We start from the raw sequence: 14,389 nt of genomic DNA on the forward strand, positions 1-14,389 counted from the left end.
ACCAATTAAGACTTCAGATACCTGGGTTGAAAACCGCTTAGTTCATTAAAAGAACGTAGGTGTGGCTGTTAAATTTTCCTTCCTTTGAAATGACACACATTGTCCCAGAAAAAGTAGCTGATCAAGGAAAACTGTCGCATTCAAAGGGGTGAAAATAAATTGACAGTGATAGAAGAGCTAACTAGCAGCAATGCCTTTCTTTTTTTTGCCCTGAAAAATGCTCTTACATCCTGACTCAACAAGGTTGTATCTAAGGGAGGTTCTGGCTCCTTCTTAGGCTCCCCTTGCTCCGTAGGGCTCCATGGAGCCTGTTTAAATGCTTCTATAGCAAACAGCTGGTGCCCCCTGCTGGGGAGTGTAACCAACAGCATTACTTCCCTGTTGTAGAAATTAGAACTTAAAATTGTGATACAGATGGGAAAGGAAAGCATTCACTTCCTGCTCTAATCTATTATACTCTGTAACAATATTTTATTTACTAAAAGCCTAAAAAGCAAGCCATGAAATAACTGTCAAGTGATTAACAGAGTATTCAATGTTTACAAAGATTCATTAAAAGAACTCTTAACAAAGAAAGCCAACGAGTTCAATTTACATCTTAAACCATTTAATAGAGGTATTTGTTGAACATGTGGCTTTAGTTTAACAAAAACACAAATTTTCTCTTTGCAAACACTTAACCTGAGTTGGAAATGAAATCTGAAGTGAAGACATTTTAATTCACAAGAATAATTCTCTTCAAAAGATAAGCAATGATTGATTCCCATTTGAGGAGCTTCCCTGAAGTTCAGAGCTCGGTCCCAGGACAGGAATGAGGGAAAACTCCTCGCAGGTCAAAAGCTCTGCTGAAGTCGTAGGACTGCACCTGTGGGCCCTTGACCAGGGTGAGCTTTCGCAAACAGCCCCGGAAGGGGGTCGAGCTGCTCAGGCAGTTCTGCCTTACATCAGCTGTTTAGGAAAGAAGAGAAGTCTTGCTTAATTCTATTAAATGACGTGAACAGCAAATAAGAACAAAAATAAACTCAATCGGTTTCTATGTGAAAATTAGAATAATATTCTTCCACATCTGTGGCTTCTGTGGTAAGTCAATAAAAACTTGTAATATGTAATAATTATAAGGCATATTTGACTTAGAAAGTCTAAAGAGGTATTTATTTTATCTCTTGTAACAGTTACTTGGAACATCTGAAAGTGCATAATTCTAACTCAAAACTGATGTGAGAGGATAAGACACATGTATTTGTCCCTTAAAATGACGGCCCACCCCAAAATGACTCCTTATAATGGCAGCTGGTAAGATGATTTGACTCAGTAGTTATCCGCGTACTTTCCATCACATCTAATGTTCTCAGCCTCTTACCTAATGATCAATTTACATGTGTAGATTATTTAAATTTTCCCCCAAGAATTCCTAGGTATTTGAAATAGCCTTTCTAAAATGGGAAAGGATTTGTCACCCAAACCATGTATTTTTTGTAATCTCTATTCTATATCCACCTGACCTAAGACTCCCCCCCAGGACAATGTCCCTAGAAAGCGAATGCACAGAGCAGACATCACACATACCTGGATAGCCGCCGACATAAATGGGATTGTTGGTGTCTACCGAGGTGGACTGGGTGTGTGGACTTTGAGCATGAACAGCATTCCCATCCACGATCAGCACCACGCGGTGTTTGCTTTTGTTAGCGTGCAGGGTGTGCCATTTTCCATCACAAAGAGCACGAGCAGCTCTGGGCTCATATGTGGCTGTTATCCTGCCAGCACCGTTGTTAACATGAAACAAGAGCTAACCGAACAACAGACACAAGCAAATATCTTAGTGAGTTTTTCCATATTTAAGGAACAGTCCATTTAAATAATGTGCTTGAAGTGAATAAAATCCCAGTATTTTGCCAAAAAGGTGAGCAAACTATAAAAAACAAGCATTCGATGCAGAGGATCCTGGTTTGAAACCCTGAGGTCCCTGGCTTGAGTACAGGCTCATCCGGCTTGAGTGCGGGCTCACCAGCTTGAGAGCAGGGTGGCTGGCTTGAGCGTGGGATCATAGACATGGCCCCATGGTCACTGGCTTGAGCCCAAAAGGTCTCTGGCTTGAGCAAAAGGTCACACTCACTCTGCTGTAGCCCCCAGTCAAGGCACAAATGAGAAAGCAATCAGTGAACAACTGAGGAGCCGCAATGAAGAACTGATGCTTCTCATCTCTCTCCCTTCCTGTCTGTCCCTATCTGTCCCTCTCTCTGTCTCTCTCTCTGTCACAAAAAAAAAAAAAAGAAAAAGAAAATAGAAGAAGCATTTGTTTTTAAAAATAGCCTCTTAAAGAATTCAGATACTATCTTATCCTTGAAATTTCAGAAAGGGCATATGGCCACCTCCCATGCTGGAGCCACTACCATAGCATTGCGCCCTCAGACCAGCTTTCTCTTTTCAGAACAACAGCTGACGGTTTTACTGAAGGTGCTAGTTCACAGCAGTTGCTAGAACCTATGAAGGAACACATTTACTAACTCCCTTCTGACAAACTCTAGGTGCTTTACCCCAGTGAGGGGTGAAAAAAAAAAAAAGTAAGACTTACAAGAGAAGGGAGGGAAGAATTTTAAGGAAACTGTTGTAAGGTTCTTATGTTACATGTGAAGCTACTCAGTATTATTTTAAGGTAGATTGTGACACATTAAAGATGTATATCATAAACCCTTAGGCAACCACTAAAAATGTTTTCAAAGAAAAATAAATATTAAGCTAATAATAGCGGTAAAATACGATACATCAGACATTACATTTTTTGCAACCATTTCACTTTTGATAAAATTTTTCAAATGTCATATAAAAATGTGCAAATGGATATACAATTTTTCAAAATGCTTTTGCAGTACAGATGAGAAAAAGAGTTGGCTATAAACTAGTGCAGAGAGGATATAGAGGCAATTTTGTTTATACATGAAATGAAGCAAGAGGTCACATGACTTTTTCTATTCTTCCCTCCCACCTCTCATTCTAGGCTCCCCTTAGGAACAAAAACCCAGGGGTCGGGAACCTATGGCTCGCGAGCCAGATGTGGCTCTTTTGATGGCTGCATCTGGCTCGCAGACCAATCTTTAATAAAAAAAAATAGTGTTAAAAATATAAAACATTCTCATGTATTACAATCCATTCCTTTCCTACTGCTCATGTTCATGGTTGCAGGTGGCTGGAGCCAATTACAGCTGTCCTCCGGGACAACATCAAATTTTTATTGGATGATGCGTAACGTACACGGGTTGTTGTATGGCTCTCACGGAATTACATTTTAAAATATGTGGCGTTCATGGCTCTCTAAGCCAAAAAGATTCCCGACCCTTGCTGTAGGAAGTAAGCAAGAAATACTAGCAAAAAGCTCTCAATTTTGTTGAATATAGAGCATAGAGGCTTGTTCCTTGCCTCCTAAGAGACAGCAGCTCAGAGTCAAGCATCTTAGTCCCATGACACCATAAGTTGACCACAGTGCCATAGAAATGGTGGCCCAGTGCAGTTCCATAGAGAAAGGACCTGAGAGGCTACTACTCAGCCTACCCATGTCTTATGGGTATCGTGGCAGACATTCCCAATTTCTCATGTGACCCTCAGGGGGATACAGAAGATGAAGAAGCAACAGTGCCTATGACGGCTGGGATAGGAAGCTTGATCTGCAGGGGACATTGGCCAGAGCAGGGGACAGGGCCAGGAGCAGTCCCTGTACACTAGCCATGTGGAGATCTCCAACTGCTCCTTATAACCAGCCGGGGAGGGCTGGCCAAGTGCACAGAAGACAGAGGCTGCACCTGAAGGTCAGGACAGTTGAGTTATACCTCGTCTGTTCTCAGGAGAAAGCTCACAGAAAAGAAAAAGGGCAATGAAGACTCCCTTCCCCCGAATTTTGCAAATAGGGTCCATCTGGGTGGGAGAGGAAGAATGAGAACCAGCATAAACTCTAAAGGAGGTAGTTTTAAAGCAGAAGAGCCTCAAGTACTGTTAATTGTTGAGTTTATTTTGTTCCCAACATGAGGAATGGAGGCTGAAAAGCTAAAGCAGAACAGTAACAGAAAAAATTATGTTTGTTGCATTAAAAATGAAACTGTGGCGCATCAACCCCGTGAAATACTCTGCAATAAAAAGACATGAACTATTCATACACTTAACGACTTGGATGAACCACCAGGAAATGGGGCTGAGTTGGAAAGACAGCCTCAGGAGGACGCCTACTGCATGATTTCATTTGTAGAACATGTCCGAAATAACAGAGATGGAGAACAGATTATTGCTTGCCAGGGGTTAGGATGCAGGGGGAGAGAGTTGGAGGAGGAAGCTCAAAGGAAACTTGTAGTAATGGTACAACTAAGCACCTTGATTGCGGTGGGGGTTTTATGAAGCTACACATAAGTGCATGTATAACAGGCATCAACTTATACTTGGTGGATCATGCCAATGTCAACTTCGTGGATTTGACACTGTACTAGAACAGGGGTCCCCAAACTTTTTATACAGGGGGCCAGTTCACTGTCCCTCAGATCACTGGAGGGCCGGACTATAAAAAAAACTATGAACAAATCCCTATGCACACTGCACGTATCTTATTTTAAAGTAAAAAGACAAAAAAGGGAACAAATGCAATATTTAAAATAAAGAACAAGTAAATTTAAATCAACAAACTGACCAGTATTTCAATGGGAACTATGGGCCTGCTTTGGGCTAATGAGATGGTCAATGTTCGGTTCCATATTTGTCACTGCTAGCCGTAACAATGATATGACGTGCTTCCAGAGCCGTGACGTGTGTGTCCCCCGTCACCAGAAGTAGTACTGTACGTGAGCGATGCCACGCTTTGCGTCTCACTGACCATCAATGAAAGAGGTGCCCCTTCTGGAAGTGCGGCAGGGGGGCCGGATAAATGGCCTCAGGGGGTGCATGCAGCCCGCAGGCCATAGTTTGGAGACCCCTGTACTAGAATTATGAAAAATGCTACCACTGGGGGAGCCTAGGTGAAGTGTGAAAGAGGGCCTCACTGTACATTTCACTGCAACTTCCTATGAATCTATAGTTATTTCCAAATAAAATTAGGAAAAAGGAGGCATCAGTTCGGTAAATTTCAGCTTGTTTAGGAACAGAACTTGTTTGTATTGTAGCTGCAGTTTTGCTTTAATTTAATTCCAAAATTATAAAATAAGTTACTTAAAAGCATTTCAGGATTATCTGTTTTTTAAATATTAACCGAACCTCTTCTCCATTGCATTACAGTGGATAACTGGAAGCGTGGGGTCTAGGTATTTCTGCTGTTTTGCAACTGCTCCATCTCAAAGACGATGGGCAAGGCACCTCATCAAGATGAAGCGCTTACCTTGCCATTCACAATCTCCAATCCAATGGCATCCACCTTGGCGCTGCTGATGCCCAGGAGGACGCCGTTCTCTGAGGAGGTACGAAACTCAAGTGTGATGTTGACATCCGATCGAACTTTGTAGCCTTCTTTGACTGAAAAACGCAAGGCAAGTTATGAGTTATGAGTGAGTCCTGCCCAGTCCAAGAAAGTGCAGGCTTGGAGAGATAACCCCCTCACCCCATAGTGGGCTGGTTGGCTGTATATTCGCACTCCTGACTGAGGTTCAGGACACTTGGTTCCAGCCCTTTCTCTGGACCCAGCTCCACTGCCAGCAAGTCCCCTGCACCCTCTGAGCCTCAGCCTGCACATCTGCAAGAAGAAGTGCTGCTTCTCAAGAAGGTACACATTCAGTGGGGCTAAGCCAGACTGGAGCCAAGGCAGGGAGCCTCTCATGCAGAGCCATCTAGGGCAAAACCACAAGGGCTTTGGTCCAATGTAATCCCCCCATCATCTCTACGAGACCAGCCCAGTTATTCTTCCATAGCTACATACTGGGTTGGTCATCATTTACTGAGTGTATTAGCGTCTACGCTAGGCTTTTTTTAAAAGTGGAGATTTAATTGAATGAATTTTATACGTCGGTGAAAAACAAAACGCTGAGATAAACTGGGGATATTAGCAATAGAAGGCAGTTGTTACCACTCCCAGGGTTAAAGGAAAAATGGGAGAAGGTGGTGTTACCAGAGCTTGGAAGCACAGAGTGAAGGCGAGGAGTGCACTAGCTCCGCCTCCTCCCTCCCTCCCAATCTCTGACCAGCGCCTTCCTGGAAGACAGAGCGCAAAGGAGCCGGAGAAATGAGTTCCCAGCGATAGAAAGAGAATCTGGGGAAGAGGAGCACAGGTCTGAGTGCAGACAGGAAGTTAATCAGCAAATCACGTATCTAAGATGAGGAGGCAAGGTCAGATATGTTATAAGGGCTCGTTCTAAGCCTTGAGGAATTTAAATTCCAAGGCAATTTAAAATTTTCTACTCCCAGGTGATTACTATTTTCAACAATCTAAACAATTTCTTCATCCAATCTAACTTGCATTTGGCTGGCTGGTCTAGGTATTTTATTTTATGCTGCTGATCTTTAATTCAAAGGCTTTTTATTAAGTTGGACAGTGAGAGCATGTCTTACATAAATCTGAGGAGGGTACAGATGATTCCAGGACCACATGCCCCCAGGAACTGTACGGCCCCTGGGGTGGGAGCTTTCTCCAGACCGTCTGGACGGCACAACAAGTGAGAAGGCTTGTCCATTAGAAGTTGAGAAGTCAGGATAAACTGGAACATTTAACTATGGGGTCTGCTGCCGCCTTGTCCACTCCTATCCTATAATTCTTGGATCCATTATCATCTTAGGGTACAATCTTTTGAGATCGTTGATAATACGTACCAAGAGCTGCATAGCCACTGCCCTCAAAGAAAGTTCCTTCCTGGGCCTCTGCATAGCACCCGGCTACCGCAAATTCCGACACGGGGCTCTCCTTGCCCAGCTGTTTGCTGTTCACTGTCACCTCCCCAATGCAAGCGGCGATGCTGTGGGTGATCTAAACCAAATGACATGAGTGGACGGCAGTGAACACAACGAGGAGGGCAAGGACGCACTTTAAAATATTACCATTTGCTTTTTAAAATCAAACTGCCACAATACTTCGCAGGAATGTGTAACTTCAAGCTACTATTTCAGGATCTTTGCCAATAACGCAGTCAACGTCTTTTCTGTTATTTTGATTAAATAGTGTAGAAATCAAGGATGAGGAATTTTCTAATCTGCAAAGACAGATCCCCTGGATTTCCCTGAATTGCACGGGGACTAGGGGCTGTGTTAAGGAAAATGTTCATTACTTCACAGGAGGGCTGGCTGGGCTTCAAGGGGAAGCGGCCACGTACAATCAATTTAGGGATGTGGTTAGAAAGGTCTGCATCTTGCAGCCAGACCCCAGGTCCAAAATCAAGACAGTTTCAACAGGAACACGTTCCTCTAAAATTCAACACAAAGGTGATAAGGTCAAGGGGCCCCGCATAGAAAATGCTGCTTACATTTCCAATGTTCCTGGGCCGGTAACTGGAGGGAAGGCCACCCAGGTACAGCTTCCCTTCCACATCCAAGGTGGTGCCATCCCCCACCGTGGTCACCATGGGGGATTCCTGGCCGTCAACTAGCATGAAACCCTTTCTTTTAAAGTATTCTGTCTTGACCTAGAGCAAAATGAAAATATCTGTAATTCTTAAGGAATGAGAAGCTTTCTCAGATGTTTGTTTGCAGCTCTGTTCAGTACAGCTGTAACAGCCTGGATGGCACCCTAAAAGAACGCTCAGTCTTAGGCAGCTGGCGCTGCGAAGGGACTGAGCCTGGCAGGGGACGGGAAGCAGGCGGAGGGAGCGGATACAGGAAGGAAGGTGTCCCGGAGGCTCGGTGAGAAGACAGCAAATGCCATGCTCCAGGGCTTGGCTCATTCACGCCATGGGAGGGCTTAGTTTATTTCTTGTCAAGTGGAGACCATTTCTGGTAGCTTTCATTCATTTCCTCAGTGTTTGATGATTGCCTAGGACAAGGGTCCCCAAACTTTTTACACAGGGGGCCAGTTCACTGTCCCTCAGACCGTTGGAGGGCCACCACATACAGTGCTCCTCTCACTGACCACCAATGAAAGAGGTGCCCTTTCCAGAAGTGCGGTGGGGGCCAATAAGTGGCCTCAGGGGGCCACATGCGGCCCGTGGGCTGTAGTTTGGGGACCCCTGGCCTAGGAAGTATCAAGCACTGAGCCAGGCCCTGGGGATGTTTCAGAAAGCAGGGATGTTCCCTGCCTGCAAGGTAGGAGAGATAGAAAACACACAGCCAGCTAGAAATCAAAGGGAACGCCTTCACTGCAGTGACGTGGAAGGGACGCAGGGGGAAACGGACTAGACCTGGGAAGGTGACCAGAAGCTTCCCGAGAGCCTACCGTGTGCCACTTGCCGTCATTGAGCAGGGCAGGGTGAGAGACCGCCGTCCGTCCCTTCCCAAGATCAAACATGAAGTGGAGGCGGCCCCCGTGCAGCTGGAGCGTGGCGTAATCCGCTTGGTTCTGGTGCCCCATGTAGTAAATCAGGCCACAGGAGGCAAAGGTTCGGAGACTCAGCTGAACCGAGAGCCTGCGGGAAAGCAAGAGCTCAGCCCACGGAAAGGAATAAACTTTCACACTTACTTTTTAAATTAACCTCAAAGAGAGAACCCCAACATTATTCCAAAGTTCATACTTAGCATCTCAGGAGAGAGACTCACTCATTTACCCAGCCGTTCACTCGGCTGATGGTTACTGTGTGCCTGCGTCTGCCAGGCACTGGTCTAGGAGCCGGGGCTGAGGCAGCGAACAAAGGGATGTCCCCTTCTCCCGTGAAACTAATACCAGAAATACACCCGAGTTCAGGTTGGGTCGGAGGAGGCCAGTGGTGTCGACATTAAGTAGTCAGGCAGGCAGATCTGAAAGACGGCGTTTCAGCTGAGATTTGAATGGCACACAGGAGCAAGCCCCTCAAACCTCTGCAGGGGGCCCGGAATAGGGCCAGGTGGGAGACAGGGGTGGAGGAAATGATTGTGTCTGGGTGTCCTCCCCCCACAGGACGCATGATGTCACTAAAGCACACTGGGATAAGAAAGGGGCTTGAGGGGCCTTGGGAGGCAGAATTCAGGTTTTATTTTAAGTGCATTGGGAAGTCACAGGAGGGTTTTAAGAGGAGGTGAGCATGACTTGATTTATACTTTAGAAGAAAATTCTGATGTGAAAAACAAATCCAATGGGGCCAGGGTGCAGCAGGCAGCAGTGAAACAGTCCACAGAGGTCTGGTGGTGGCTCAGGCCAGGGTGGTGGTGGGGGATGCAGAGGAGGTGAACTGATGCATGAAATATTCTGGAGGATGAAACAGTAGGACTTGCTGATGGACTGAGTTTGGAGGTTTGGGGAAAGAAAATAACCTCCAGGTTTGGGACTTAGGCAACCGGGTGAAGGTGATGATGTCTACAGAAATGGCAGGGACCAGGAGAACAGGTTTGGGGGAGACTGTGAATTTCCTTTTGATGTGTTGAGGTTGAGGAGCCTGCCCCAGTCCACAGAGATGTCCAGTAGCCAGTTAGATATACAAGCCGAGCTCTAAGTGAAGGTCAGAGTTAGAGACGTGGGTGTTGGCAAATGGAAGGTATTTCAAAGCCGCCCTGGGAGAATATGTGGAAGGGGCCCTGGCCTTCACTGATGGAAGAGGAGCCAGCAAAGGAGGCTAAGTCGGGGCAGGGAGGGAGGGAGCAGGAAACAGGAGCATGTGGGCCAAGGCTGTTGGGTGGCCACGTGTGTACGATGCTGTTGAGGGCCCAGCAGAGGAGGAACAACGGGATGTGGCCACAGCGGGTCTTGGGACCAATCTGGCAAGAGCAACAGAGAAGTGAGGGAGGCCGACCAGATGGGCAGGGGAAGGAATGAGGAGTGAGAAAAAGCAGACCCATAAGAGAATTCCTCCGAGAAATCTCACTGTGCAACAGAGCCAGGACACCACGGTGAGGGAGCAGGGATGCTGTGGAGTCTCCTAGAGAGTTTCTGTTTTAGGAGTTAGAATCGGCCCTGGCTGGTTCGCTGTCGGTTAAGAGTGTCATCCCGAAACAACAAGGTTGCGGGTTTGATTTGCGGTCAGGGCACACACAGGAACCAACCGAAAAATGCACGACTGAGTGGAACAATAGGTGCTTCCCTTTCCTCCTCCATTCTCTCTCCTTTCCTCCTTCTGCCTTTCTAAAATATCAATAAAAATTAAGCTGGATAGCGTGGTTGGTTGAAACATCATCCCAGAGCCCGGAGGTCACTGGTTTGATTCTCTGGTCAGGGCACATACAGGAGCAGCTTGATATTCTTCTCTCTCTCTCTTCCTGCCTCTCTCAAAAAATAAAACAAGTAAATAAAAAGTTAGAGCCTGGTCCTGGCCGGTTGGCTCAGCGGTAAAGCGTCGGCCTGGCGTGCAGGAGTCCCGGGTTCGATTCCCGGCCAGGGCACACAGGAGAGGCGCCCATCTGCTTCTCCACCCCCCCTCCTTCCTTTCTGTCTCTCTCTTCCCCTCCCGCAGCCAAGGCTCCATTGGAGCAAGGATGGCCCGGGCGCTGAGGATGGCTCTGTGGCCTCTGCCTCAGGTGCTAGAATGGCTCTGGATGCAACAGAGCGACGCCCCAGAGGGGCAGAGCATCGCCCCCTGGTGGGCATGCCGGGTGGATCCCGGTCGGGCGTATGCGAGAGTCTGTCTGACTGCCTCCCTGTTTCCAGCTTTGGAAAAATGAAAAAAAGAAAAGAAAAGAAAAGAAAACTTAGAGCCTACTAGAAAGGGAGTGGTTACAGGCACAGGCTCTGGGACCTCAGTGACTGAGTGTGAATTTTATCTCTGCTGTGTGACTCTGAGCAGATAACTTACTTCCCTGTGCCTCCGTTCCCTTGTCTAGAAAATGAAGAGAACAATAATACCTTCTTCATAGGACAATTGTGAGGACAAGGTTAGGGAATGGGTGTAAAATACTAGACAGTCTCTGGCACAGTGTCTGTTTCTCTTGTTATGACTGATAACAAGAAGGATGATGATACCCTCTCTGCATTGATGAGGATCATGTATAAAAAAGGGAAACAGGGTGCTCACTGGCTCTGAGAGGAGAGAGGGGACGGGCTCTGAGGGCAGACGGGATGGAGAACAAGGTCTGCTGCCCCCTGGTGGCTGGGAAGTGGTGGAGGGGTGAGGACGAAGACAGTGGGTTTCTCTTTTTGGAGGCAGACAGACAAGAGTTCTCTTCTTAATGAGGCAAGTCATCAGCGTGGGCAGGAAGAAGAATGTATGAGTTTTGAGATAAGAGGAGAAGGCTATGACAAATTAAAAAAAAATTAGAGAAATGTATTGGCTCCCCATGTAGCCTGGAAATTTGATCTGTGGCCACGGCTTAATCATATAACCAGGTAGGAAGGAGATGTGCATTTGTGCAGCCTCAACCGCCAGCTAGTTCTGGCGTGGAATAGGCCAAGTGTGGGTTTTATCTGTGGTCACAGCAGAAGAGACGGGAGCGTTAAGGGAGTTTGCAAAGGAACACGTGTAATAGGGCATACATGCCCTCTAGGTAAGGGATCAACTGTGCTGTGGGGCTGGAGAAGGGACTGATGGTCATGAGAAGCACGAGGGCTTAGAGGTCCTGAGGCAGGTGAGGAACTCCTAGGGGAGCAACAGAGCAGAGATGAGAACGAGGTCGGATACATTGGACGCTTAAAGTAGAGAGTCTGGAGGTGGAATAAAGACTTATCAAGTAGGCAAGGGATGCCCTGGGGAGAGGGTGGCTGGTGAGGAAGGAGGACAGGAGCTGTGACAGACTGGAGCCATAGGACTTGAAAGGTCAGGTGTCGGTGGCTGGAATTCATGGAGAAGGATGGAAGGAGTGTTAGAAAAAAGACACTAAGCTAAGGTCTGCAGGTGATGGGGGTGGTGATCCCAGAGGACAGTAACAAGAGGTATAGGATATGGCAGAGTCTGGAGAGAGGAACCTCAGATCAGCTCCAGTGGTCGGCAAATTCATTAGTCAACAGAGCCAAATAGCAACAGTACAGCGATTGAAATTTCTTTGGAGAGCCAAATTTTTTAAACTTAAACTATATAGGTAGGTACATTTCTTACTGAGGTAGCACGTGGTATTTTGTGGAAGAGCCACACTCAAGGGAGGGGGCCAAAGAGCCGCATGTGGCTCGCGAGCCGGAGTTTGCCGACCAGGGAGCTAGCCAGTTGGAGGAAGAGAGAGGAGGGAGGTGGGGTTGGAGGAACCTGGCCCAGCCTCAGGCCTTGAGACCAGTAGATATGAGCTGGCTTATCCTAAGAAGGGGCCTTGGGGACAGGCAGGTATGAGGGCGAGACTGAATGTGTAGACCAGCCTGTGTGCGGCCCTAGTTTGGGGGGGGGGGGCACAGTGAAAGTTTGGATAGACAATGTCATCAGGTTAATGAATGCTTACAGTAGAATGAGGTTGATGTTAATAGATCCAGGGGACCTTGGTTCCAGAATGAGGAGTGGTTTAGACAGATACCTCCGTGCTCTCCTACATACACACAAAGAGGCTAGACCAGCCATCCTTTAGAAGGGGTGAAGAGAAACCACACTTAACCACATTGTCGGCATCTGATCTGCCTTCTGAAGGCTGGGTTTCTATCTCTGCCTCCTCACTGCCGCCTTTTGGTTGCCAGTTGAGCACTCAAAATACAAGAAGCTGCTTTTAGAAAACACTCATTGCTGAAAAAACACCTCTCTAGGCATACGGCAATAGTACACCTCAGGAGGCCTTCCAAGCAATGCCTACCTCTTTCTGACCGCCATCTGATTGAAAGGCAGTACTAAATGGCTGCCTTGGGCGAGACCAAACTGATGAGCGTTGGGGACACCTTCTGGGGCTCGCTCCATGGCACACTGTCGCTGTAAGAGACGCACAAGACTCTCAGTCGCGTGCAGCCAGGACCGGTGAATACATGCACGCTTTCCATCAAGAGAACATCTCAGAAGCAATGGTATCAGAGCACCAGCAACCACAAATACACGTTTGCACTGATTTAATCTCCTTCATGCTAAATAATTTACTCCCTGCCCCTTTATCTCTCTGAGATGGCAATTGAGCCTCCGTCTTTCTCCTCAATCCCACTCAAGTGGTGAGGCCCGGCTGCTGCCCTGCCATCACCCCTCTCGGGAGAGTCTGGAGATGTTAGCCATTACAGGGGCAGCTGCAGCGCAGGCACGGGACACTGGAAGGGCCCACAGGTCACAGGCCCAGGAGTTTGCTGTCTCTGATTCCTCACGGACAGGAGAAGGTGAAGCCGAGAGGAGCCAAGCTCCCAGGGGCTCCCAGCGCCCCAGGGCAGAAGGCGAGGAGCCTGAGAAGGTGACCTCCATGCTGACTCCAGACCAGGTGAGGCCTCGGATTCAGTTTTCCAGCTTCGGGTGGGCAGATGCTCCCGGAGAACTGTCCTGAACTCCAAGGCTGGCCCTGCTCAGGAGGATCGGGAGGATTGGGAGGATCGGGAGGAGCGCTTTCTGTAGGAACGTGCTGTTATCGCAACAATGCCAGCGCGTACCTTCAGCCCAGGAGGGGAAAGCTGAACTAACAATGACTGCCATTAAAATATCTCATCAAAACTGGCTTTTCCTAGATAAATCAAATCCTCTTCCCTCTTTTCTTTAAAGTAACAATGATAAGTGCAATGGCTTACGTTAAGTACTTATCACATTTCTGACTAAATCCAAAGTGATCACGAGCCCTTACAGAAACTGTCAGAACGCTTGCTGTATGGCGGCCACATACAGGTGCCCGAGCGCCACACCTGCAGCCCGTACAGGCTGAGCAGGTCCCGCGGGAGTCTGCGGAGGACCGCTCCTCCCTGCCCTGCACGGCTTGCATCACAGGGGTCACTCTGTGCAGGCCCCTTTGCAAAGTGGCCCCCAGCTGGTACTGCCAGGGGAGGGCATCGGGGTATCCTGGGAGGCGGGGGGTGGGGGAGAAGCTGATTGATGTCCCCCGCGGGGCTCCTGGCGGCCTCCCTGCGCTTCCGGGCCCACCGGAGGCCTGCTCCCTGCGCTTCCGGGCCCACCGGAGGCCTGCTCCCCCAGCTTCCCGGCCCACCGGAGGCCTGCTCCCCCAGCTTCCGGGCCCACCGGAGGCCTGCTCCCTGCGCTTCCGGGCCCACCGGAGGCCTGCTCCCCCAGCTTCCGGGCCCACTGGAGGCTTGCTCCCCCAGCTTCCGGTCCCACTAGGCTTGCTCCCCCAGCTTCTGGGCCCACTAGGCTTGCTCCCCCAGCTTCCGGGCCCACCGGAGGCCTGCTCCCCCAGCTTCCGGGCCCACCGGAGGCTTGCTCCCCCAGCTTCCGGGCCCACCGGAGGCTTGCTCCCCCAGCAGTCCTGGCTCCCAGGCCCCCTTTCGGTCACTGCTTTCCCAGCACTTTGGAATGGCGGCCCCATTTTAATTCCCCCACCCCGGGCATGCTCT

General features: G+C 48.4%; 1 protein-coding gene across 1 annotated transcript in view; it reads right to left on the reverse strand.

Annotated features, from left to right (window-relative positions):
- Positions 1-639: 639 nt before the first annotated feature.
- LAMA1 (laminin subunit alpha 1) overlaps positions 640-14,389 on the reverse strand; it is a 196,766-nt gene continuing 183,016 nt past the window's right edge. Inside the window, exons 57-63 of the mRNA XM_066353047.1 lie at positions 12,715-12,827; positions 8,324-8,513; positions 7,419-7,577; positions 6,772-6,925; positions 5,351-5,484; positions 1,567-1,789; positions 640-948 (exon numbers count right to left, since the gene is read on the reverse strand). Coding sequence (XP_066209144.1) covers positions 788-948; positions 1,567-1,789; positions 5,351-5,484; positions 6,772-6,925; positions 7,419-7,577; positions 8,324-8,513; positions 12,715-12,827 — 1,134 coding nt within the window. The 3' untranslated portion in view covers positions 640-787. The remainder of the gene's footprint in view (positions 949-1,566; positions 1,790-5,350; positions 5,485-6,771; positions 6,926-7,418; positions 7,578-8,323; positions 8,514-12,714; positions 12,828-14,389) is intronic.

The sequence above is a fragment of the Saccopteryx leptura genome, chromosome 11 (genome assembly GCF_036850995.1).
Source record: "Saccopteryx leptura isolate mSacLep1 chromosome 11, mSacLep1_pri_phased_curated, whole genome shotgun sequence".
NCBI lineage: Eukaryota > Metazoa > Chordata > Mammalia > Chiroptera > Emballonuridae > Saccopteryx > Saccopteryx leptura.